The following is a 27081-nucleotide window of genomic DNA, read 5'->3' as shown; positions in this document are numbered from 1 at the left end:
TCACAGATAGGGAACTGAGGCCTGGGTCAACCCTTGCCCTACCACTCAGCTTCCCTGTTCAGCCGGAGGCCCCATGTCCACAGGGCACCCCCCGTGGCCACCCTGCCCCAGATGTCACATTCCAAACCCACTACCCTGCCAGAGAAGTTTCCAAATTCCCACCGGTTTCATTTTCCACAAACAGGTCAAGTTCTGTCTCCAACCATACAGCAAAACCATGACCTCGCAAAGCCCTGAGTCACCCTCTCATTCTGCTCATGTGGGAAGAAGCCCTCGTGTCACGGCACGCAGGAGAGCCTCTCCCGATCCCACCTGATCCAAGCTTCCAGAGCCACATCCTGGAGCCACCTGACCCTGCAGCACACTGGCATTTTCCAGACATCTTGAACCCCGTGAATGGCTGCCCCACAGTCCCTCCAAGCACTCTCTTTGCAAAGCCTGGAGGGGCTCCCACCGGGCCTGGTGGACACATAGTGCCCACTGTGTATCAGGACCACACCAGGACCCCACACGGGGCTGGCACGAGCTGCAGACCATCTCCTCATGGCAGCTACAGCCACAGAGCGGCTTCTCAGAGGAGGACAAGAAATGCAGAGGCAGGAACGGCCAGCAAACCGCCATCCACGTGGAATCCCTCAGCCCCCATGCCCCACACGCTCACTCCGTGCCCCAAAGTACCCCAAGGGCTCCTTTCTGTGGGCCTCAGGGCCTGGGGCACCCTACCCACCCCTCAGCCCACTGAAGCCAGCTCCAGCCTCACTGACCACAAAGTCCCCACATCCCTCTGTCCTCCGGACCTCCCTCCCACTCCCTAGTACCCACAGTGCTAACAGCCCCTTGGTGCCAGTCAGCCTCACCACCCAAGGGACAGAGCCAAGGGACTCACAGGGCATCCAGGGCGGCAGCCCGGCAGAGGGGCACAGGAAGGGAGCAGAACTAGCGCACCCCACTCTTGCAGGACGGTGACCCCGAGGGGCGGGGAGGTGCCCTGGAGACGGGCCTACCTATCACACTCTTGGCAAAGGATGCTCTCTTGAGGGTGGCCAGGCCCAAGTCTCCAATCTTCACGGACCCTGTGGGTCCGGTGATGAAGATGTTGTCGCACTTGAGGTCCCGATGGATGATGGGGGGCGTCCTGGTGTGCAGGAACAGCAGGCCCTTCAGGATCTGCCGGCACCAGCTGCGCAGGACCTTGGGCTTCATCACCTTGAACCGCTTCAGGTACCTGCGGGTGGGGGTGCGGCTCACCGACGGCTCGTGTGGGGAAGGGGCTTCCAGTTGCTGGGGGCTGTGTATTTATCACCCAAACAGGGGCACTTCTGAGAGAGGGGTGCTGGCCACACCAGCCGGGACCACCCCAAGCAGATATGGACGCCTGGGGCCTCAGCCATCGCGACCCTTGGGCCCTGGGTCAAGCCCACCCCGAGGCCCCGGCTGGCTGGGCAGGTGGCATGCTCACGTCTTCAGCGTCCCCGAGGTCATCAGTTCAGTCACCAGCACGATGCACCGCTTCCCCCTGGCACTGGACTCCCAGAAGTCATAGAAGCGCACAATGTTGGGGTGCTGCAGGCCCTTCAGCATCTCAGCCTCCTCCTTAAACCGCTGCCTCTCCAGTTTGGTGAGCTTCCGGTCCTAGGGAGAAACACACACAGGCTGAGAGGGACGCCCTGCGCAGCCTCAGGCAGAGGCCTTCCAGGGAGCCAGGGCCAGGAATCTGCCAGGCCACTCGCTCGTCTCCTTCCACACAGAGCACAGCAGATGGAAAGGACTAGACATCTAGGGTCGAGGGAAGTCTGACCCAAGTCCTTCCCCTCTTTATCCACAGAGAGCAGAGCAGGCCTCTGACTTAGAAAGCCGGCACAAGCTGCTCCTGGCTCTCCAACTTCTGCAACATAGGACCCTGAAGCCTCATTGACCCTGAATGAGCTCCTCCTTGCTCAAGAAGGGCTGAGGCAACATGGTCTCGGGAACCAGAGACACCTCCAAAACCCACACTGCAATACTCATGAGCTTCTCCCCTAAAAACAGCTCTGAAACCTTGCTCCCTCCACACCTACTTACTGAGTATTATTAAAAGAAAGAAGCATCCATTAACTTCTAATTTACACGTAACTTTGAGAATACGTTCACAACCACAGCAGATGACAACCGGAAAATCAGGAGATGCTGACAAGAGACAAGAACAGAGAAGAAGAGCAGAGTCCCAGCCATGCCCGCATCCGTCCCAGAGGACGTGGCAGACACACCTCCTGGGGCCTGAACACCTGCACCTTGAGCACTAAGCTGGACCTTAAATTTAAGTGGGGAACTATAACACCATCATCAAAGTACTAGGAGTCACCTCTGGGGTGTCGCCCGTAAGTGTGCTCCAGCCACATCTTTGGAGGAAGACCACTGACACCCGCAGCACATTCCAATACCGCAAGCACCTTGTCTGTCCCCAGCCCATCTGCTCCAGCATTTCCCTGACCCCCATCCATCACCAACCCTGCCCCCTGCCTCATCCCACCCCTGCAGCCTAGATCCTGGCCCTTCCCTTCCTAAAACCTTCCAAAGGATTCCCACCTCAGAGCACTCAGAGCTCTGTTGTTTTCAACTTCAGCTCATGGATGAATCTTACCTCTAGGGACCCCAGCATGGCCTTCTCCCCAAGCCTGAGTGTGCACCCCCAGTGTCACCTCCATCACGGCCCAATCAGCCCACAAAGCCCATGCCTTCACCCTCCCACCAGGAGGACTCTCAGAAAGAAACATAAATACAAATGAACACAAAACGTCAAGTTTTGAGGAGTTCTAGGAGAACAGAAATGGATAAATCTGGACAAATGGAGGAAGAAATCAGAGCTGAAAAAAATCACAGGCCAAAACCCCTCGGGTCCTTTGAAAGACCTCAGAGGACATCAAACCAGACTCCAACCAATTCAAAGAGAAGAGGAGGGCCCTGGAATCATGACGACATCAGCTGGTTAAGGAATTCTATCCCAAGTGGCACTGTACCCATTAGGCATCCTCCCTCCCACCAGGCCCACGCCAACAAACCCTCATCAGACACTCCACGCACACATGGAACTGGACAGCATAATCACCAACACAGCAAAGACATACCAAGACTGATCCCAGAAAAACAAATAATTCAGGGACAAAAGTGACTTCAAAAAAAAAATCTAGTTCATGTCCTCAAAGATCTAAGAGGCTGACACACATAGATAAGAGCAGCTTCTACTTAAAAAGAAACAATCAAGGAAGAGCTTTTGCAAACTAAAGCTCCATATTTTAAGAATAAGATATTCTGTAATCTAATGAAACACTAAATACAAAACAGTAACCATTTAACCAAGACAATAACATGGAAACATGTTCTACTCATCAAGGGTGATGCTCTGTTTCAGAAAATAAGTCAAGCCACCAACGTATCCTCGATACGTGTATCTGACATGGGAGTTACATCTAGAATACAGATGGAACTCCCATACCTCAACAATAAAGACATGAACAGCAAAGTCACAAAAGAAGATGCAGAAATGGTCAATAAGCACATGAAAACATGCTCAGCATCATGAATCCCCAGGAAAATGCCAATTACAAGCACAAGATACCACTTCACACCCACCAGAAGGGCTAAAATAAAGAGATGGATCATTCCAACCACTGGGCATCTGAGAGCAGCTGATCCCTCTGGGCACACAGCTGTTGGAAGTGCAAGCTGGCACAAGCCTCAGTGAGCCCTTGGCGGGTTCACCCCTGCTCTAGATCCAGCCACTCCCCTCCAAGGTAACCACCCCAAAACAAAGGATTGAGAGCAGCTCCATTCACAATATCTCCCAAACTCCAGAAAAGGCAGAACTCACAGGTGGGGTTGAAACCAGAACAAGGGCTTGCCTCTTTGGTGGGGGAAGATGCAGGAGCTGAGAACCTGGGGGGGTGTGGGGGGCGACGGGAACACTCGACATTGTAACAGAGGACAAGGGTTACACCTTCGCATGCATCTGTCAAAGCTCCTCAGCTATGCACTTAAGATCTGTGTTTCATTATGTGTAAGTTACACCTCCACTTTTCAAACGTAAAAAATAAAGTGAAAGCATCTGAAAACCAAATGAGAGAAATAGAAGAAAAACATCAAGAGGCATGAAAGAACCAGCTGGAAGTCCTAACAACAAGGAACAGGAGTTATACGAGCAGAAAACAGATATCAGCAAGGAGGAAGATAGCAGAATAGCATTTCCCTGAGCTAAAAGAAGAACTATTTAGAATAAAAGCATGTGCCGAGGCCAGGTCAGAGTAAATGAAAAGTGACCCCCCTCCAGTCTCATTCCAGCAAAAGTGAGATTCCCAAAGACTGAGATCAAGTTCTACCTGCTGAGGAACACCCAGACAGGCATCCAGTCCCACCGGCAACACTGGCAACAAACCTGGAATCTGGTGCCGGCTCAAACCTGGAATTCTATCACCAGCCAAAGGGACATCAAACCACGAGGCCCAAAGACTTATTCTCAGACACTCGAGAACCCAAAGGTTACTTCCCAGCACCCTGGGTGAAACAGCTACTGGAAGCGATTCTGCAAAACACAGAACAACACAGAAAGGAACTTGGTGAAGCCAACTCCACTGGCCCACGATGGACGACTGAACTTGGCTGCACGAGGTGAAGGAAACCAGAAAGGACGTGGGGTTGCCCCACGGTGCCACTCCCTGCCCCAACAGATAGCTTTGGGTGATGACATTTCAGTTATATTTCAGTTACTAGACCTTCCAATGGTCTAGTCACTGATTCTAGAGGAAACTCACAGGATTATTTATAGTTATAATAAAAATTGTGTCTGCCAATATTTCAGCATCAACCAACAGCAAAGTTAAGGATTTCATTATATTATAGTTCGGAGCAAAAGGTTCACGTCATAAATAACATAACTAACAAAGCTAACATACGTGCCCTGCATATGCTACAGTTTTCATTTTTAGATGCCAGCTAAACACGATAAATCCAAGACCTGAGTATAACACAAAAGTCAGCTCTTTAATGACAGCGCCTCTTGGAGCTGGACTGGGTGTGGAGGTGGGAGGGAGCAGACCTTATTTTATGTTCTAAGCCACTGCGCTATTTTTAACTAGGTGACACACTGCTTGATAATTTAAAAGGTCAGTTGGCATGTCCTCAGAGAACTGCCCAGAGCCGCCGCAGTGTGCTGCCCAGCGTCCCCCTCTCAGAGCTGGCCGGGGTCCTTTTCACTGTTTGTTGATTGCTGGCTGGCCCCATTAGCTCAGTGACTCCACGGAGGCAGGACCACCCCAGTGACTGATGCATCATCACTCTTTATGGGGTGAATTCAGTAATTGAGGTGCTGGGGGCTCAAGTCAAGAATCAGGATAGGAAGAGGGCACCTGAGCCCTTTGAGAACCCCCAATCCTGCCGAAGTCAGGCTGCTCTTGAGGTCTGGTGTGGAGTGGTGGGCTCTGGCTGCTCACATAGTACCGCTATGGGACAGTTCACCCCCACCACACAGGGAGGTGAGTTCTCTTAGACCAGTCTCCCTCCCGCCAGGTCCCTGGTGGTGGATAAATTATTGGTAAATTATTTATTGGGTAAAGATGGCGAGAGTCAATCAGATTATAAAGGATAAAAGCATTCTGGGACAATGCTGGCTCTTGTCTCCTATAGGGAAAAGGTCCAGCCAGTCACAGATGGCACCCTCGGAGTGGGGACAGGGAGGACGGGTGGTCAAGGTGCTTAGAGGAAGAAAGCCCCGGGTCCGACAGGCCCTCCCAGGCCACCCAGGGACCAGCTCTGCCCAACACCACCACCAGTGAGGGCTGAAGCCATTAGACGCAAATGGCCACACCGTCTGCTCGCAGGGGATTCTGCGACCATCTCCTTTCGCCAGGCAAAGCCCAACCAACCCCATGATGAGCAGAGCTGCCCGGCGGCCCTGAGTCCTGCCAGGGAAAGGCAGGATCCACACACGCAGTACAGAGACGGGACATGAGTAGCAGGGAGAGAATGCCCAGAACAGCCAAAGTCCTGGGGGTGGCAACCTGGTCATAAAACAAAAGAAAGCCTCAAGGGTCTTTGTTGAGAACAGTCCCATGTACAGGGAATCACTCCAGGACAGGGGCTCTGGGGACAGAATGGGCCCAAGGGTGGGGGGTCACTGGCCCCGTCTAGTGTCTCTGCACACTCTAGGCCCTGGATTCCATTGGTGGGAAGAGCCTTCCCAAGTCTAGAGGATTTGACCCAGGCTCAACCCGCTGCAGAGCTGGCCCATTCCTCACCACTCTTTCACCATGAAGCAGAGAGAAGGCGCAGAGTCTGGGGTCCAGGTAGGTGCACAGGGAGCGGAGATGTCAGTGGAGAAGAAGAGGATGCTTGGTCCCCCAAGTCCTGCTTCTGGCGAGGGTCATGTACCTCTCTCAGTCACCAGATGGTCACTGAGGCTCTGGGCATGCAGGAAAGGGCTGTGGACAATCTCAGGGGGGAAGGGAGTGGCAGGCAACAGATAAATATACAATTACACTGCACCAAAAAACAGAGGAAAGGGATAGGAGGGTGGGGCAGCTAGGGGCACCCCTGAACCAGAGAACACCCCCATGGCTTGGGGAGAAGGGCAGCCCCCACCTACCTAGGGCACTGGCAGGGTAGGGATCCCAGGAAGAAGCATCCTGTATGAGGGAGTGAGGTCCCAGAAAGAGTGGGCTGACTGCAGTTTACGTCAGCACAGGGGCTGGCAGCTGCAGAGACAGCAGGCAGGTGGCTCACTGGGGATGTCCTGACCTCTCAAGAGCTGAGCTCCACCAGGTAAGCAAGGAGAGCTCTGGACAGAGGGTAATATCTCATGCTTTGGGTTGTGACCTGTTCCCTCTAATATTTAGTGTGGTTTTCTGGAAGATAAAGGTTATTTTATTTTCTTTTATTTTTTTAATTTAACATCTTTATTGGAGTATAATTGCTTGACAATGTTGTGTTAAATCCTGCTGTACAACAAAGTGAATCAGCTATATGTATACATATACCCCCATATCCCCACCCTCGTACATCTCCCTCCCACCCTCCTTATCCCACTCCTCTAGGTGGTCACAAAGCACCAGGCTGATCTCCCTGTGCTACGCGGACGCTTTCCACTAGCTACCTATTTTAAATTTGGTAGTGTATATAGGTCAATGCTCTTCTCTCACTTCGTTCCAGCTTACCCTTCCCCCTCCCCATGTCCTCAAGTCCATTCTCTACGTCTACATCTTTATTCCTGTCCTGCCCCTAGGTTCAGCAGAATAATTTTTTTTTATAATTCCATATATATGTGTTAGCATATGGTATTTATTTTTCTCTTGCTGACTTACTTCACTCTGTATGACAGACTCTAGGTCCAGCCACCTCACTACAAATAATGCAACTTTGTTTCTTTTTATGGCTGAGTAATATTCCATTGTATGTATGTGCCACATCTTCTTTATCCATTCATCTGTCAAGGGACACTTAGGTTGCTTCCATGTCCTGGCTATTGTAAATAGTGTTGCAATGAACATTGTGGTACATGACTCTTTTTGAATTACGGTTTCCTCAGGGTATATGCCCAGTAGTGGGATTGCTGGGTCATATGGTAGTTCTGTTTTAGTTTTTTAAGGAACCTCCATACTGTTCTCCATAGTGGCTGTATCAATTTACATTGCCACGAACATGCAAGAGGGTTCCCTTTTCTCCACACCCTCTCCAGCATTTATTGTTTGTACATTTTTTTTTTTTTGGTAGATTTTTTGATGATGGCCATTCTAACCAGTGTGAGGTGATACCTCATTGCGGTTTCAACTTGTACTTCTCTAATGATTAGTGATGTTGAGCATCCTTTCATGTGTTTGTTGGCAATCTGTATATCTTCTTAGGAGAAATGTCTATGTAGGTCTTCTGACTATTTTTGCATTGGGTTGTTTGTTTTTTTGATATTGAGCTGCATGAGCTGTTTGTATATTTTGGAGATTAATCCTTTGTCAATTGTTTCATTTGCAAATATTTTCTCCCATTCTGAGGGTTGTCTTTTCATCTTTTTTATGGTTTCCTTTGCTGTGCAAAAGCGTTTAAGTTTCATTCAGTCCAATTTGTTTATTTTTGTTTTTATTTCCATTTCTCTAGGAGGTGGGTCAAAAAGGATCTTGCTGTGATTTATGTCAAAGAGGGTTCTTCCTATTATTTCCTCTAAGAGTTTTATAGTGTCTGGCCTTACATTTAGGTCTTTAATCCATTTTGAGTTTATTTTTGTGTATGGTGTTAGGGAGTGTTCTAATTTCATTCTTTTACATGTAGCTGTCCAGTTTTCCCAGCACCACTTATTGAAGAGGCTGTCTTTTCTCCATTGTATATTCTTGCCTCCTTTATCAAAAATAAGGTGACCGTATGTGAGTGGGTTTATCTCTGGGCTTTCTATCCTGTTCCACTGATATATATTCCTGTTTTTGTGCCAGTACCATACTGTCTTGATTACTGTAGCTTTGTATGGAGTCTGAAGTCAGGGAGCCTGATTCCTCCAGCTCTGTTTTTCTTTCTCAAGATTGTTTTGGCTATTCGGGGTCTTTTGTGTTTCCACACAAATTGTGAAATTTTTTGTTCTAGTGCTGTGAAAAATGCCATTGGTAGTTTGATAGGGATTGCATTGAATCTGTAGATTGCTTTGGGTAGTACAGTCATTTTCACAATGTTGATTCTTCCAATCCAAGAACATGGTATATCTCTCCATCTGTTTGTATCATCTTTAAGTTCTTTCATCAGTGTCTTATAGTTTTCTGCATATAGGTCTTTCGTCTCCTTAGGTAGGTTTATTCCTAGGTATTTTATTCTTTTTGTTGCAATGGTAAATGGGAGTCTTTCCTTAATTTCTCTTTCACATTTTTCATCATTAGTGTATAAGAATGCAAGAGATTTCTGTGCATTAATTTTGTATCCTGCTACTTTACCAAACTCACTGATTAGCTCTAGTAGTTTTCTGGTAGCACCTTTAGGATTCTCTATGTATAGTATCATGTCATCTGCAAACAGTGACAGCTTTACTTCTTCTTCTCCAATTTGGATTCCTTTTATTTCTTTTTCTTCTCTGATTGCTGTGGCTAAAACTTCCAAAATTATGTTGAATAATAGTGGTGAGAGTGGACAACCTTGTCTTTCTCCTGATCTTAAGAGGAAATGCTTTCAGTTTTTCACCACTGAGCAAGACGTTGGCTGTGGGTTTGTCATAAATGGCCTTTATTATGTTGAGGTAAATTCCCTCTATGCCTACTTTCCAGAGAGTTTTTAACATAAATGGGTGTTGAATTTTGTCGAAAGCTTTTCCTGCGTCTATTGAGATTATCATATGGTGTTTATCCTTCAATTTGTTAATATGGTGTATCACATTGATAAATTTGCGTATATTGAAGAATCCTTGCATTCCTGGGATAAACCCCACTTGATCATGGTGTATGATCCTTTTTCTTTTTTAAAATTTATTTATTTATTTATTTTTGGCTGTGTTGGGTCTTCATTGCTGTGCGTGGGCTTTCTCTAGTTGCAGTGAGCGGGGGCTACTCTTCATTGTGGTACGAGGGCTTCTCATTGTTGTGGCTTCTCTTGTTGCAGAGCTCGGGCTCTAGGCGCACAGACTTCAGTGGTGTGGCACATGGGCTTAGCTGCTCCATGTCATGGGGGATCTTCCAGGGCCAGGGCTTGAACCTGTGTCCCTTGCATTGGCAGGCAGATTCTTAACCACTGCGCCACCAGGGAAGCCATGTGCATTATCCTTTTAATGTGCTGTTGGATTCTGTTTGCTAGTATTGTGTTGACGATTTTTGTACACATGTTCATCAGTGATACTGGCCTGTAGTTTTCTTTTTTGGTGACATCTTTGTCTGGTTTTGGTATCAGGGTGATGGTGGCCTCGTAGAATGAGTTTGGGAGTGTTTCTCCCTCTGCTATATTTTGGAAGAGTTTGAGAAGGACAGGTGTTAGCTCTTCTCTAAATGTTTGATAGAATTCACCTGTGAAGCCATCTGGTCCTGGGCTTTTGTTTGTTGGAAGATTTTTAATCCCAGTTTCAATTTCAGTGCTTGTGATTGATCTGTTTATGTTTTCTATTTCTTCCTGGTTCAGTCTCGGAAGGTTGTGCTTTTCTAAGAATTTGTTCATTTCTTCCAGGTTATCCATTTTATTGGCATATGGTTGCTTGCAGTAATCTCTCATGATTCTTTGTATTTCTGCAGTGTCAGTTGTTACTTCTTTTTCATTTCTACTTCTGTTGATTTGAGTCTTCTCCCTTTTTTTCCTGATGAGACTGGTTAAAGGTTTATAAATTTTGTTTATCTTCTCAAAGAACCAGCTTTTAGTTTTACTGATCTTTGCTATTGTTTCCTTCATTTGTTTTTCGTTTGTTCCTGTTCTGATCTTTATGATTTCTTTCCTTCTGCTAACTATGGGGGTTTTTGTTCTTCTTTCTCTAATTGCTTTAGGTGTAAGGTTAATTTCTTTATTTGAGATGTTTCTTGTTTCTTGAGGTACAATTATATTGCTATAAACTTCCCTCTTAGAACTGCTTTTGCTGCATCCCACAGGTTTCGGGTCATAATGTTTTCATTGTCATTTGTTTCTCGGTATTTTTTTATTTCCTCTTTGATTTCTTCAGTGATCGCTTCGTTATTTAGTAGCATATTGTTTAGCCTCCATGTGTTTGTTTTTACAGTTTTTTTTCCTGTAATTGATATCTAGTCTCACAGCGTTGTGGTCAGAAAAGATACTTGATATGATTTCAATTTTCATAAATTTACCAAGGGTTAATTTGTAACCCAAGATATGATCTATCCTGGAGAATGTTCCATGAGCACTTGAGAAGAAAGTGTATTCTGTTGTTTTTGGATGGAAAGTCCTATAAATATCAATTAAGTCAATCTTGTTTAATGTGTCATTTAAAGCTTGTGTTTCCTTATTTATTTTCATTTTGGATGCTCTGTCCATTGGTGAAAGTGGGGTGTTAAAGTCCCCTACTATGAATGTGTTACTGTCGATTTCCCCTTTTATGGCTGTTAGTAGTTGCCTTATGTATTGAGGTGCTCCTATGTTGGGTGCAGAAATACTTACAATTGTTATATCTTCTTCTTGGATCGATCCCTTGATCATTATGTAGTGTCCTTCTTTGTCTCTTCTAATAGTCTTTATTTTAAAGTCTATTTTGTCTGATATGAGAATTGCTACTCCAGCTTTCTTTTGATTTCCATTTGCATGGTATATCTTTTTCCATCCCCTCACTTTCAGTCTGTATGTGTCCCTAGGTCCAAAGTGGGTCTCCCGTAGACAGCCTATATACGGGTCTTGTTTTTGTATCCATTCAGCCAGTCTATGTCTTTTGGTTGGAGCATTTAATCCATTTACATTTAAGGTAATTATTGACATGCATGCTCCTATTACCATTTTCTTAATTGTTTTGGGTTTGTTTTTGTAGGTCTTTTCCTTCTCTTGTGTTTCCTGCCTAGGGAAGTTCCTTTAGCATTTGTTGTAAAGCTGATTTGGTGGTGCTGAATTCTCATAGCTTTTGCTTGTCTCTAAAGGTTTTAATTTCTCCGACAAATTGGAATGATATCCTTGCTGGGCAGAGTAATCTTGCTTGTAGGTTTTTCCCTTTCATCACTTTAAATATGTCCTGCCACTCTCTTCTGGCTTGAGAGTTTCTGCTGAAAGATTGGCTGTTAACCTTATGGGGATTCCCTTGTATGTTATTTGTTGCTTTTCCCTTGCTGCTTTTGGTATCTTTTCTTTGTATTTAATTTTTGATAGTTTGATTAATATGTGTCTTGGCAAGTTTCTCCTTGGATTTATCCTATATGGGACTCTCTGTGCTTCCTGGACTTGACTGACTATTTCCTTTCCCATGTTAGGGAAGTTTTTGACTATAATGTCTTCAAATATTTTCTCAGACCCTTTCTTTTTCTCTTCATCTTCTGGGACCCCTATAATTTGAATGTTGGTGCATTTAATGTTGTCCTAGAGGTCTCTGAAACTGTCCCCAATTCTTTACATTCTTTTTTCTTTATTCTGCTCTGCGGTAGTTATTTCCACTATTTTATCTTCCAGTTCACTTATCCATCCTTCTGCCTCAGTTATTCCTTCTAGAGAATTTTTAATTTCATTTATTGTGTTGTTCATCATTGCTCTTTAGTTCTTCTAGGTCCTTGTTAAACGTTTCTTGTATTTTCTGCATTCTACATCCAAGATTTTGGATCGTCTTTACTATCATTACTCTGAATTCTTTTTCAGGTGGACTGCCTATTTCCTCTTCATTTGTTTGATCTGGTGGGCTTTTACCTTGCTCCTTCATATGCTGGGTATTTCTCTGTCTTCTCATTTTGCTTAACATACAGTGTTTGGGGTCTCCTTTTACCAGGCTGCAGGTTCATAGTTCCCATTGTTTTTTGGTGTCTGCCCCCAGTGGGTACGGTTGGTTCAGTGGCTTGTGTAGGCTTTCTGGTGGAGAGCACAGATGCCTGTGTTCTGGTGGGTGAGGCTGTATCTTGTCTTTCTGGTGGGCAGGGCCACGTCCAGTGGTGTGTTTTGGGGTGTCTGTGGACTTATTATGATTTTAGGCAGCCTCTCTGCTAATGGGTGGGGCTGTGTTCCTGTCTTGCTAGTTGTTTGGCATGGGGCGACCAGCACTGGAGCTTGCTGGCTGTTAGGCAGAGCTAGGTCTTAGTGTTGAGACGGAGATCTCTGAGAGAGCTCTTGTCAATTGATATTATGTGGAGCCGGGAGGTCTCTGGTGGTCCAATGTCCTGAACTCAGCTCTGCCACCTCACAGGCTCAGGTCTGACACCAGGCCAGAGCACCAAGACCCTGTCAGCCACACGGCTCAGAAGAAAAGGGAGAAAAAAGGAAAGAAAAAGAAATAATAAATTAAAAAATAAAAATAAGATTATAAAAATTTTAAAAATTATTAAAATAAAAATAAAATTCAGGTATTCCACAGATGCAGGGTACATCAAGCTGACTGTGGAGATTTAATCCACTGCTCCTGAGGCTGCGCGCTGAAATTTCCATTTCTCTTCTTTGTTCTCACAGCTCCTGAGGTTCAGCTTTGGTTTCGGCCCCACCTCTGCATGTAGGTCGCCCTCAGGCATCTGTTCCCCACCCAGACAGGAGGGGGTTAAAGCAGCAGCTGATTAGGGGGCTCTTGCTCACTCATGCTGGGGGGAGGGAGGGGTACAGTAGTTATAATTGGAATGCGGGCGATCCTGCGGCAGCAGAGGCCAGCATGACGTTGCAACAGCCTGAGGTGCGCCATGTGTTCTCGCAGGGAAGTTGTCCCTGGATCACGGAAGCCTGGCAGTGGCAGGCTGCACAGGCTCCCGGGAGGGGAGGTGTGGATAGTGACCTGTGCTTGCACACAGGATTCTTAGTGGCTGCAGCAGCAGCGTTAGCGTTTCATGCCTGTCTCTGGGTCCGAGCTGATAGCCACAGCTTGCGCCCATCTCTGGAGCTCGTTTAGGTGGTGCTCTGAATCCCCTCTCCTGGCACACCCTGAAACAATGGTGTCTTGCCTCTTAGGCAGGTCCAGACTTTTTCCCGGACTCCCTCCTGGCTAGCTGTTGCACACTAGCCCGCTTCAGGCTGTGTTCACGCAGTCAACCCCAGTCCTCTCCCTGGGATCTGACCTCCGAAGCCCAAGCCTCAGCTCCCAGCCCCCTCCCACTCTGGCAGGTGAGCAGACAAGCCTCTCAGGCTGGTGAGTGCTGGTCAGCACTGATCCTCTGTGCAGGAATCTCTCCGCTTTGCCCTCTGCACCCCTACTGCTGTGCTCTCCTCCCTGGCTCCAAAGCTTCCCCACCCACCCACCCACCCCCACTCCCGCCCCCGCCCCCATCCCCACCAGTGAAAGGGCTTCCTAGTGTGTGGAAACTTTTCCTCCTTCACAGCTCCCTCCCAGAGGTGCAGGTCCCGTCCCTATTCTTTTGTCTCTGTTTTTTCTTTTTTCTTTTGCCCTGCCCAGGTACATGGGGAGTTTCTTTCCTTTCGGGAAGTCTGAGGTCTTGTTCAGTAAGTGTTCTGTAGGAGTTGTAGGAGTTGTTCCACATGTATATGTATTTTTGATGTATTTGTTGGGAGGAAGGTGATCTCCCCATCTTCCTCCTCCGCCATGTTGAAGGCCCCCCCTTACTGTAGTTTTAAAAATAAATTCACTTCTTTTAAACTCAAGTGCTCTCCTTAGCCACATCTAAGCAATAAAATATGTGAACTCACAGAAGAGGGAAGTATGCTTTTTCTAATTCATTTTAAAACAAAGGCATCAGAGAGCGTGTACTCTAGAGCACGAGCTCGCACCTCTCCATTCTTTGATCAAAGAATACAGTTTTCCTTTGCTTCTGAAAAAATAAAATAAAAGATAAACTAAACTGAAATAAAATAAAGGCATCGTTATTAAAGTATAAAGTCCTCCTACCGCTGCCTTAAGATGGTATCCCACTTCTGAGGAAGCGTAGACCCAACATGAAGGGTCTATGGAGTCACAGAAAAAGGAAGATCCCACTGGGCACGGACTGAGAGTAAAATCTCAGGGGACACACAGGTCAGGGAGGGTCAGGCACTCCAACACTCACACCTTCTTTGTCATGGGTGCCAACAAGCTTGTAATTCCCTGAGGAGGAAACATAAACATCACCATCCAGCCCCTCACTGCTATCATAAATAATACCATCTTCTTTGGTGTGGGGCAGTAGATTTAGGTGCACAAATGACTCAAAATTAAGGGCCTTTGCTCTTCTAAGGCCACCCAGGCCACTGCCCTTCCCACAAAAGGCAGAGCCACCAGCAGCAGCAAGGGCCCCACTGGGCCCCGCCCCTTCTGCCGCCTACAGAAGGACTATGTAAAATTAGGTGCCTTCACCACGTGTGAGCTGGGATCCAACTATGTCATAAGTTTAAGTAGCTATAAAGGACGTCATCTCCAGCATACTGTAAATACCATTATTATTTTAATGCTCTATGAAATGGTTCCATGGAACTTCATGGTCTTCCAGCTATATTATAAAAATACACAAGTGCAGATTCTTATTTCCACTCCACAAACCTAATATAATACAGTTTTTCCTGAAAGTCTTTATTGATCACCTGGCCACACTTGTCTGTCATAAAATGATGCACGTTGGAATTTAGGGTTTTTATTTCCTGTGGTCATACTGCTTTGAGGGCCAAACGTTTTTCTTCTGCGCTGCGTTATTATTACAGAAGAGTAGTGCATAGTTGATCAAACAGATAACAAACTTTTCTGAACACGCAGCTCTTACTGAGCCAGGTGGAGCCTTTTCCCTAACACTTCACACATTCTCCGTGGGTGAACCTTAATTATCACTCAACTGAAGCTGAGCCAGCATCAGTTCTGTTCATCTCTGGTTCACATCAGCCAGCAGATGGGGTGAGGGAGCAGTTATGGTTCCAGCACAGAGAAGTTCTTCAGGACCAGCCGGCAGCCCCATCAGGGCCTCCTCCATTTCTATGGACATAGAGTGTGTCACCCCGTCTGCGGGAGCCCCATTCCCAGACCCTCACTAGGGTCTAGAATTACTTTTTACTCTGGGCAGGGTCAGAGGTGAGGTCCAGGGTGGGTGGGGGGTGACCCCTGCCTACCCTTTAGGAAGCCCCTATCCCTGGCATGAACACAGTGGGTCAGTTTTGGGACAGGCCCTTTGTGCTGGGCACCCCTGGGGTGGAGGCCTCTGCCCCATGCCCCATCCCAGGCTCTGGGTCATGGGCAAGCTACAGGACCCCACCCACCCCAGGCCCACCCACCCTCCTCATCACAGGACACAGACCAGGCCACGGTGAGAAGCCAGCGGGAGCTGTCATACTTGGTAGGGACAGGTGGAGGAAAGGAGCCCAACAGAGGAAGAGGACCGGGTGGGGGATGAGGGATATCTCTGAGAGAGCAGACAGGGTGGCGGGGGGGCAGGGGGAGGAGGCAGCACCTCATCAGGGACACAGCCACAGCCCACCAGCATCCCCAAGAGCAGGAACTCGTTGGGCAGGCCCAAGCCTTCCTGCAGTACCCACCCCCAAGCCCTCCACCCCACAAAACCTTTTATGGGACCTCAGGCCTCACACGGGCCACAGACAGACCTGAACCAGCCCACAAACAGTCCCAGGTAATGACAGATGGCCACGGCCAAGACACACTTCCTCCCGTCACAGCAGCCTTGAACAGGCCTCCCTGGCAAGGCCTGGGGAGTCAGCCCTCCACGGTCCATCTAGTCCCTCCTGGCCTGGCCATGGGGTCTTGACTCTACAGCTGTGGTCTCATCGCACTTATTCCCCCTCCATACAATGGGAAAGGATGGAGATCTAGTGGGGGTGGTACCAAACTCAGGTCCGTTCTCTCCTAGAAGCAGGCGGACAAGGGAAAACAGGGCAGTGGGGCAAGGGAAACCAGGAGGCCAGGGCAGCAGACCCATGCAGGACGATGACAGCCAAGGGAGAGGAGGGAAGGCTTTGCTTTTCTCAGGGGAACATCTGCTCTAACCCTGGGACCCTGGGCCACAGCAGTGGGTCATCATGGTGTGAAATGCAAACAGGAGGCTGGTGAGCATGGGAGTTGGCAAGAGAAATCCCACTGGCCACTCCCTGCGTCAGCCCTGGCTCCCCTACAACCTCCCAACCAGGAGCACTAGCCTGAGGTGGCCCCAAGGCCCAGCAGGCAGAGGCTGGGCGGCAGCCACCCCTACATCTGACCACACCACGAGTCTGGTTTCTAGGAAGGGCTGGCCCCACCCCAGGCCACTTCTCCACAGGGACACCTAAAGATAGATATGGACGCACCACGGACACGGGTCAGCCGAGATGAGCACCTCAACCAAGGACAGCACCTGTGGGGAGGAGCAGGCAGGACAGCAAACACTGCCCAACACCAGGGCTGGGCTGTTGACCGGTCACTCCTCTGGGGCCTCCTCATTGGCCCCACTTCCTGTACAGGGTTCCCCTGTGGCTGGGGCACCCTAGGGTAGCAGTGGGGTGCAGGGTCCTTGTAACAATCTGCTGAATGCTGTGGACACTCCACCAGAAAGTAAAAAGTATTTACCCTCCCCCACACACCTCCAAGCCTGGGAACATGCAGACCTGCAGCGCTGGCTGCTCAGGAGCAGAGAGGAGGGAGAACCCAATGCCTCCTACTGCAGAAGGCCCCATCCAGCCAAGTCCTCTAAGCCCCACCCCAGAAAAAAGTGGCCCAGACTCACTCCTCTCCTGTCCAGAGGCCCTGGGCAGCCCAAGTAATCTGACCAACAGAGGTAAGATGACCTCACGGGCCAGGCTGCAGACCGATGGCCTCAGGCTAGTGTCTGCTGAGTGAACATGCTCCCAGGACTGAAACACCCATGGTGTCCCTCTGGGCCAGGCACTGCTCCAGGGTACAGGGCAGGGGGATGCCCCTCTGGGCCAGGCGCTGTACCAGGGATGCAGGACAAGAAGCTGGGCCTGTCCCTCTGGGCCAGGTGCTGCACCAGAACACAAGGTGGGGGGAGGCACTGACAGATGGACAATACATGCGATCAAGGCCACAGAGGACCACAGAGGCTCAGCGTCGTCTGGAATGAAGGAAAGCCCAGTGGCTCCCATCTGCTCCAATCCTGTGAACCAACTCCTTGGTTCCTCCCCAAGATGGCAGTAAAAGCCCTGGGGCCACAATCAAAACAAGACAGCAGGCACATGGGGCACATGCGTGTGAAATGAGCAATAAGGTCTGGGTCTGACTCCTCTGAAGAGAAGGGAGCCCCACATTCAGCACATTCTCCCCTAGAGTCGTGTGGCCTAAGACAATAGCTACAAGCCACATGTGGCTATGAGCACTTGACATGCAGCTGGTCCAAACTGAGATGTAATCGAAGTGTAAGATATACACTAGATTTCTAAGACATAGCATTTTTAAAAGGAATTTTTAAAGTCTCGTTAATAACCTTACATTAATTAGGGCTGCTCCTTGAACAATATGGGGGCTGCGGGCACTGACCCTCCACACAGTTGAAAATCGACATACAAATTTACAGTTGGCCCTCCATATTCATGGTTCTACATCCATGGATTCAACCAACCACAGATCGTGTAATACTGTGGCATGTATTTAGTGGGGGAAAAATCATGTATTAAGTGGACCCATGCAGTTCAAACCCGTGTTGTTCAAAGGTCAACTGTACATGTTAAAAAGATATTTTTGGTATATTGAGTTAAGGAAAATATATTATTAAAATTAACTCTACATGCTCTTTTTACACTTTTTTTTTTTTTTTTTTGCGGTACGCGGGCCTCTCACTGTTGTGGCCTCTCCCGTTGCGGAGCACAGGCTCCGGACGCACAGGCTCAGCGGCCATGGCTCACGGGTCCAGCTGCTCCGCGGCATGTGGGATCTTCCCGGACCGGGGCATGAACCCGTGTCCCCTGCATCGGCAGGTGGACTCTCAACCACTGCGCCACCAGGGAAGCCCTCTTTTTACACTTCTAATGTGGCTATTAAACTATGTATTACACATATGGCTCACAATACATTTCTGTAGGACCAGTGTTGCTCTGCCTCAGAGCATCGGCACTATGCAGTAGACTAGACACTGAAAGGCTGGGCAGAGCCTCAGTAGTCTGACAGGGATTGCTGAGGAAGAGAGGCCTCAGAGAACACCCAGGCTTTAGTCCAGTCCCCCCAGGAGGACAAAGTGCTAGGAAAATGGATAAAATGGAACAGGGCAGCCCTCACAAAGGCTGAAGCTCAGCTTTGAATCAGCTCAATTTCAGACTGGATTAACATGATCTCGTCTAATTCTAACTGCCTCTGGGAACAAAAGTAAATCTTCTCTAGAGAAAGACAAAATCACCCACAACCTCCCTCAAATACCTCCGTAAGTTTTAAACACATAAATTTGAAATGGCCAGGCAGACTAGGAGACTAAGCCAAATGAGAGAAAGCCGAGAGAGAAAAAAAGACAATGGCAGTGAACTACAAGAGGACTCAAATATTACAGTTATGAGACACAGACTACAAAATCCCGATTAGTGTGGTCAAGAAAATAGATAGTGAGACAGATAATTTCACCAGAACTAAAATCTATGGAACAGGAATCAAATGGAAGCTAAAACCAAGAAATGAACCTGGGGACTCAATATATGGGTTTAACAGCAGGTTAGACACAGCTAAAGACAGGATCAGCAAACTGGAAAATAGGTGAGTACAAAGTACACAGAGTGTAACATGGAGGCAAATGGATGGATGATACAGGAAAGAGGATTTTGAAAAACTCATAGAACACAGTGAAAAGGTCCAACCTATGCATAAATGGGGTTCTGGAACAAGAGGGCATAAAGATTGGAACAAAAGGAATATGTATAAAATAACAGCCCAAAGTTTTCCAAAACTGAAACAAGACATCCAGACATTGATTCAGTAAGTACTATAAACCCTAACCAGGTTAAATACAAGGAAAATCACACCAGGGCACACTGCAGCAAAACAAACCTCCTGCAAATTCAAACACACAGGAAAATCTTAGACACAATATCACAAAAGGCAGGCAGGGGTGGGTAGATGAAATTCCACATCCCAAGACCCCTGCCTTGCCCAGGATGTGGTAGAAGTTCTAGTTCATACCAGGCTTTAATAACCAAGGATACATTGTTGTAGTCTCTAGCTGGACTACTAAAAACCTTAGAAAAGAATGCATAACAAACTTTCTAAGTACAAACTCTAAACTGCCCAAAGCCCAGAGCTCTACGATTGGTTCGTCCAATAACAAGGCAGACACACCTGAAACCACACCTCAGTTGTTAAAATTACCACTATGTGTATACACAAGTATGCAATGAAATAATGACCAAAAATTACAAATACACAGTGAAATGAAGTAAAATGAAATGACAGGTGAAATAAGCACACCACCCCAATTATCCTGCTCTCTGTCACCCTCCACCCTGCCCTCCTGGGTTATCCAGCCCTACAGCCCAGGTCTCCCCAGGGCATACCTGCAAAAGACAACCATCTTTGTGGCCCCAGTAACCTATGGGACGATGGTATGGTCTTCCCAAGATCAGAACAGAATCCCAAATCCAATGCAGAGCTAGTGCTCAGTGGGGCACTAGCTCCTTTCTGTAGGAGGGTTTGCTCCCCGGGGGATGGTAAAGCCACCTCCCCATTTCACGACCAAGACGTAGAGATGCCACGTCTGGCATCCCACAGGGGCTTCTCTGCCTCCACCTGTTATGTCTCACCTCCAACAGCTGGAAAGGCTCCTGAGGCCCAGGAGCGAAACTCTGAGGTCTGACACCCTGTGAACTCAGGGTCGGGAAAGCTGGTGTCAGTGAGTCTCTCTCCTTGTCACTTACATCCTGATGGGTGAAGAAATGCCTCCAGCTCCTCCACACCTGTATCTACCTCTCCCTCAGGCAAACATTTACCAACAGCCATGACCTGCTGTGCAGCCACACGCTGGGCTCACTAAGGTGACCTTAAGACAAGACCCCTGCCTTTGGTGCTCAACCCTATGAGCCATGCAAGTCGGTGCTGCCCCCATTTTACAGAAGAGGAAGCTGAGGCTCAGAGAAGCTCAACACCTCCACAAGCAGCAGGTCAGAACGCGACACCCAGCCAGCCTGGCTCCCATTGCCTCCAGGTGTGTGCGGGCTCCTGGGAACATGGTTGACATGGGTGAAGCATGGCTGCAGAAGACGGGCAGATCTCAGAGTAGGATGCACACATCGCTCCAGGTGGGGAGGCCTGAAAGAACCCAGGACGCATGCACAAGCAGAAAGCAGGGTGAGTTCCCAAAGTTCACCCTCCAGCTCACCCTTCCCAGGGCTGCTCTGCAGATAACCAAGTCCTGCTCATACCCCTTCCCAGACAGCCTGCCGCAGTCAGCACCCAGGCTGTGGCGGGCGTCATAGCCACCAGCACAGGATCATGTGGCACCTGGCCTCCCCCACACCCATCCCAGCTGCACTCACTCCAGAGTCTCTTTACCCGGCCCCAGGAGCACAAACAGCTCCACCTCCCCCAGACCCCTGGTTCTCCCCAAATACACAGGCAGGAACATCACAGTGTGGAGAGACGGCAGGGAGAGGTGGGGATGCCACTCCCCATGAGGGACAGTGCCCAGAGCAGTCAGCACGTCAGCCACCTGGCCACGGGGCCTGCCCACCCAGGTACGTGGGTCAGAGCCCTGACTCTACCCAACTCCACCATCCTCACAGCACAAGCACGACCCCCCTCCCCACCAGAGCCCAGAGCCTTGAGAAAGTGACAGAGCTCTTCAGTGACCTTCAGCACCCTTCACTCCTCATACCACACGTGGGCTCCTCCCTTGCTGTGCCACAAGGCACCCACAACTCCCTAGGTCAGGGCCAGGGCTTAGGCATCACGTGACCCACATGAACCAGCCCCATCGGCTTCCTTGCCACTGACATGGGGAACCTCCTTGTGCGGTTCGGCAGCACAGGAAATGCCTAAGACCGGTGTAGATACTCGGCCAGTGTAAACCACAGGATACAACTCATTCGCTCACGGCCTTCTCTGCCGGGGTCACCATCATCTCGTAACTCTTTGCAACCATCCTCCCTCTGACCCCTGACCCAGGAAGAAGCCTGGCGGAGGGTACCCTGCAAGGCCACTGGGCAGTGGTGACCCCAATGCTCATAGCACCCTCACTAGACTACCAGAGGCAGGTGCCTGCCCGAGGCCACACAGCCGGACGCTCAGCTCCCTGCAACGCAGGATTTGTTGCCTCTGCCGGGCACAGCTGTCTCCTCTGAGCTGCTCCTCCTCAGCAACGCACCCCAAACCCTACGTCTGAGCAGCCAGGCAAGTGCTGAGCACAGCCCGACTGCACGTGTGTGAAAGCGCACACGCAAAAGGACACGGGTAGAAGCGGCAGAGACACATGCAGGAGCAAGTGCTTACACTTGGACCAGTGACAGGAGTCAGGTGTTTCTCCCCCGTAAAAAGCTATTTCCTCTACTGTATTTAAAATATTTCTCAGAGAATACAGCATAAGAGAGTGGCAGATAATGTTAACACAAAAACTCCATTTTCAGTTGCTCATGCCAGCAGGCACCGCAATCCAGGAAGCGCACCCACAGCCTGTCTCGAGCCCCGCAGCTCCCACCTGGGACTCTCACTCTTGTGCTCCCCCCGCCGCCCAGGGAAGTCATCCAAAACCACGATGCCTGTGTGTGTGTCTGGAATTCTTCACTGCATGGTTATTTATAATTTCGAGAAATAACCAGACATCCCAGGACAGGCGTGGCAGCGGTGATGTGGGTCATGTGGTCCACAGAGCAGTTACAAACCCCGATTACTGAGGAAAGTGGTGAGGCAGGTAAGGGTGAAAAGCACCAGGCTGGGATTTCATAAAATTCACACAGTGAGAACAAAACAGCCAATGAGAATGGGGGCTGCATTCAGGGAGGAGGGCACAGGGACTTTTTTCTTCCTTCCCTCTGTTTCCCCCATTCTCTGCGATCTGCTGAACTTCATGAAACTAAAAACAAAAAGCACTCACCAGCTACACCCCTGGACCATGTTCTGGGCAGCAGCAATGCTTACTTTTACTGCAAGGCTATTTTCCTCCCTAGAGTGAGGTTACCATGGCGTTTACTTCAAATGCTCCCTTTGGCATCTGTTCTATAAACGGCTTTGGGTTTGCGCCGAACGCACTCACTGGAGACAGAATTCCTAATTCTGTAAAACCCACAAATGCTGAATGCTTCTTCCTGTTGAGCTCCATCTCCTCCAGGGGGCAAAGAAGAGGGACCAGTCCAATCCCCCTGAGTGTGCACTGAGCACTTACTGTGTGTTGCTTAATGGGAGACGAGACCGTCTGCGGAAGCTGGGGGGAACTAGGGTCCTGCCTGTCAGGGACGGCAACTGAGGTCCCCCCAGAGATCTGGGCAGGTCTGACCTTGGGCAGGTCTGCACTTGGGAGTTTATTTGAGAAGATAAAGTACAGCAGACTCCTGATAATAATTCAGGGTGGGATGACGTTTGTTAGTCTACTTTTCTGTCCTATGTGTAATTTCCATGATGATAAGTCAGCAATAACAATTGGGATGTTCTGGCCCTCAGTCAGTACCAGTGGTCTTGCCTCTGCTTTGGACGCCCAGGGCATGACCTTTCCAGGGAGACCTGGGCAGGCATGGGCATCATGGGCAACGCCATGGCCCCCTGCAAGCTGTCATCACCCCCACTTGGAAGATGAAGAGATGATGGGTCAGCGAGCAGCTCTTAGTCACCCTGGGGCGCAGCACACCCAAGCCACCTCCCCAACAAGGAAACCAGGAGAGGGGGCTGGACTCCCTCCCCGAGGGGCCACAGCTCCCCACCAATGGCAGCAGATGCACTGTGGACCATCCTCAGTGACTGTTCGTCAAGGGCAGGCCCGGCACACGTCAACCCCAGCACTGGCTCACGGGAAGACCTGTCCACCCCATCAGCCATGTGGCCACCAGCCTCCCTGGCATCCCAATCAAGGACACCTGGGAACCCACAGCCCCCAGCCACAATGCCAGGGTGTGCCAGGGCCAGACAGGGCAGATCCCATGCCCCTGGGGTCTCCTGGGCATCCCAGTAGCAACCCCGGCAAGGGGTGAATTTGTGTCAGGGCAGGTGCCACACATTGGGGTCACCTATAATCGCAGCTGTCAAGACCAGGGTAACGGAGGGGTACAGTCCAAGCCCCCAAAGAAACGATGGAAGAAGCTGACCCCAGATATCATGCCATCCATGGGCCTTGGGGGGACAGGAAGACGTCTCAGAAGGAGATGTCTAGCAGAAGTGCCCAAAACCACCCTGGTGGGATCAGTATCCTCATCTGTAAAATGGGCCCTGGGCAGCATCACAGGAACTTGCTGCATTAGGCTCCACACAGGGCCAGGGCTGGGTTGGTGCCCCAAAAGCAAATGCCCCGGGTACTCCCAGTGAGCTATTATCATGACCACTGGCTCAGGCCCAAGGCTGAGGGGCTTCAGTCAAACCACTTCACATGTCCAGGCTCACCCCTGGGTTTCTCCTGTTGTCCAGAGTCACTGCCTAAAGCCCCCAGTACAATCTGTGGACCCCATGATCTACGGCCCCAGAGGCTGCTCAAAGGAGCCAGCATCTCTGAGTGAGTCTACAGGATCCCACGGGGAAGGGCCTGCATCTACACAACCACAGGGTGGCTCTCAGGCCCAGTGCCCCCCAGTGCAAAGGCCTCCTTGAATGCTGCCCCCAGCTCTGTCTGTGTAGTGCTCACTCAGAGAGTAAAAGTCAAAACCAAAGATAAAATAAAAATCTCTCTGCAGTGCCAAAAATACCTCCCCATGGGATGAGGAGGCAGGCACCGGTTTCCACAGCAGCAACTGTTGCTATGGATACAGGGCTCCTGCCAGAAAGCGGTGGGGACAGAGATGGGGCAGGGGGACTAGTGGGGGAAGGGAATACAGCAATGGGATATGGGGGGACGGAGATGGGGTGGAAGAACAGAGAGGTACCAGCAGGGGGCAGGAGAGACAGGCTGGTCAGCTGGAGGGAGGGACCTGGCCAACCCTGGCCCTCATGCCCCCCATCACTGGTAAAGCTGATGTGCAAATACAGACTTTGGGGAGGGAGGTCGCTAAACAGTAATACTTGTACCAGAACGGAAGGAGGAAAACAGGATCTCCCACAAATGTGAACGCTTTTCTAATTTGAGCGCAACAAGTCCAACATATTCCCCCAGAGAGCCTTGATTCCTACTATTCACTGACTTGTCTCACCTAAAACTGTTACCTCCTATGGGCTGAGTTTACTCTCGGCCTGTAGTGAGCAGCAGGACGGCCCTCCAGGAGGGAGCCCGAGGGAATGGCCATAGGACAGCTGGCCGTGGCCTCTCCTGCACTCCCTCTCTCCCTGCCATGGAGACCCCAGCCCTGGGAGATCCCACCTGGCAGGTAAGTTCCCCTCAGCTCTGTGACGGGCAGATGGGGGCACATGTGCCACCAGCCCCAGAGCCAGGTCCTGGGCAGGAGCTTTTAGAATAGAACCCTAAGGGCCCAGAGGTTCCCCACTGTGCACAGGCTTCCGTTCACAACTCTCCCCAGAGGCCTCCCTACCCCTCCGTGGGGCCACAGGCTGTTCATCACATGTCACAGTTGGAGGCTTCACTACTTTCTGCCTCCCCCAGCAGTGATGTGAGCCAGGAGGCTGCCTGCATGGACAGGTCCCCAGGAAGGGGCCACGGCCACTCTCTGTCTCTACTGCTCCCACCACCTCACATGCAGCTGTCAGGCCCGTGTCCCTGAACCCTGTTTTCACATCAGCCCCCAAGAGCCTGCAACAGCCCCTCATACCCATTGACCAGGTTATGACACCGCCGGCGGCTCCAGCACTCAGGCCAGACACATCTCTCCCCAAGCCAGCTGTCCCCCTACACCCAACTGGGGGAGCACGGTCCAGAGGCACCACCAGTGGCTCCACCCACAGCCCATAAACCCCCTGACACTCCTCCCACAGGCAGCCTCTCCTGGCCTGCTGGGTGTCCAGCCCCGAGCTGTGCTCTGTCCACCAGGAGGCAGGCTGGCTACCTTCCTGTCACTGCTGTACAAGCTGCCACCACTACAGCCCAAACAGCACACATTCTCCCAAAGTTCGGGGGGGCCAGAAGCGAGAAGGCAGACTCATGGGCAGAGTCAAGGTGTCACACATCTCCCTGCTTCCTTCTGGGGTTCCATGGAGAATCCATCCCCTTGTCCAGCGGGTAGAGGTCACCATGTTCCTCACCTCATGGCTCCATCCTCCGTCTTCTGTAGTCATGTCTCCGTAGGACCCTCCTGCCCCCTCTTATAAAGGACCCAAGTGATGACCCTGGGTCCACCTGGATAATCCAGGATCATCTCCCACCTCAGGGTCCTCAATCCAACTGCATCTGCAAAGTCCCTCTAACCACATAGGTGGCATATTCAGAGGTTAGGGTATAAGGCCGTGGACGCCTCCATCATCTAGCTTCCCACACCACTTCCTGGCCCACCTGACCCTGGGCCTGGACCCAGCAGCCGCCTACTTCAGGCTGCCTTCCAACCTTCTCTGGGGCCGGCTGTCACCCAGCTTCACACCTGATGTTGTGGCAGCAATGCCATCTTTTTTAATTCATCTTTCCCCTCTCAAAATGAAGAAGGAAGCCCCACGTGGGCCCTCTTTCATCTACATCCCGACTATCACTGCCCACACAGGCGCCATCTGTCCACGTTGCCATGCCTGTGTCCCCTCCTGGCCACCCACCTTCCTCTGGGCCACATCCCACCCACCAGGCCCAGTGCCCTCACTCCAGCTTCATGTCACAAGCCAGGTTCAGCAACGTGTGCTCAAGGCCCCCGAAAGTGCCCCCGACCTGAGTCAGACTGGCTGGCCCCCTTCCCACAACGCCCAGGAAAGGCCCTTCCAGGTCCGGCAGCGGGGCCTCCAGGCTTGCCCCGCCCCAGCAAGACTGTGGGTACTCTGAGTGGCCGACAGGAATCCCAAGCAAAGGCAGCCCAGGGCAGTGGAGGACATCTCCAGCAAGCACAGCCTTCATGGGCCTCAGAGAAGAGCCAGCCTCCTGGGGCAGCAACCCAGGATTCAATGAGAAACGTAAGCACACACGTTAGCACGGGGCCTCAGTGAGCTTTCAGGAAATTGCTGTAGCTGTTATCACGACCGTTAATAATTATACTCAGAGGCAAGGCCCTTTGAAACCTTCATAATTCAACCTCCACCAAACTACACCTACCCTTCTCTCTGCCCACAGCAGTTTCCTTCCTCCAAAGAGAAAACCCAGCAGAAACCCTTTGTTGAAAGGCCATCAGCCATGGAACACCTGCCTGGAACACCCACCCCCTCCCCAGGAGCACAGAGGCCCACTGACAGTTCCTGCCCCGCCCAAGGAGAAAGGCTTCACCGCCTGGTAGGGCGGTGGCCCTGACTCCAGAGCCCTGGAGGCCTGCTCCCCTTCGGCAAGGCTGCCTCAAAGGGCCTGTCTTTCCCACAGAGGCGCCCACGGGGCAGGCAGGCCTCTTCTCTGGCACACAAACCCAAGATGACAGACACAAATGCACACCAAGGCCAGCAAGGCCTGATGG

General features: G+C 50.2%; 1 protein-coding gene across 11 annotated transcripts in view; it reads right to left on the bottom strand.

The window, feature by feature from the left end:
* Positions 1–27081, bottom strand: part of WNK2 (WNK lysine deficient protein kinase 2) — a 155740-nt gene that overhangs the window by 112091 nt on the left and 16568 nt on the right. For 10 of the 11 annotated variants that reach the window (XM_027098354.1, XM_027098356.1, XM_027098357.1 and 7 more), the window contains 2 exons: positions 1460–1632; positions 1005–1225 (listed from right to left, as the gene is read on the bottom strand). In XM_027098354.1, the coding sequence (XP_026954155.1) occupies positions 1005–1225; positions 1460–1632 (394 nt within the window). Of the gene's footprint in view, positions 1–1004; positions 1226–1459; positions 1633–4408; positions 5445–27081 lie in introns of those variants that run through there. The other variant, XM_027098362.1, reaches the window with a different exon arrangement.

This window comes from Aethalodelphis obliquidens, unplaced genomic scaffold, assembly GCF_003676395.1.
Source record: "Aethalodelphis obliquidens isolate GAN/ISIS:26980383/991018 unplaced genomic scaffold, ASM367639v1 scaffold122, whole genome shotgun sequence".
NCBI lineage: Eukaryota > Metazoa > Chordata > Mammalia > Artiodactyla > Delphinidae > Aethalodelphis > Aethalodelphis obliquidens.
This window is presented reverse-complemented; position numbering and strand designations above follow the sequence as displayed.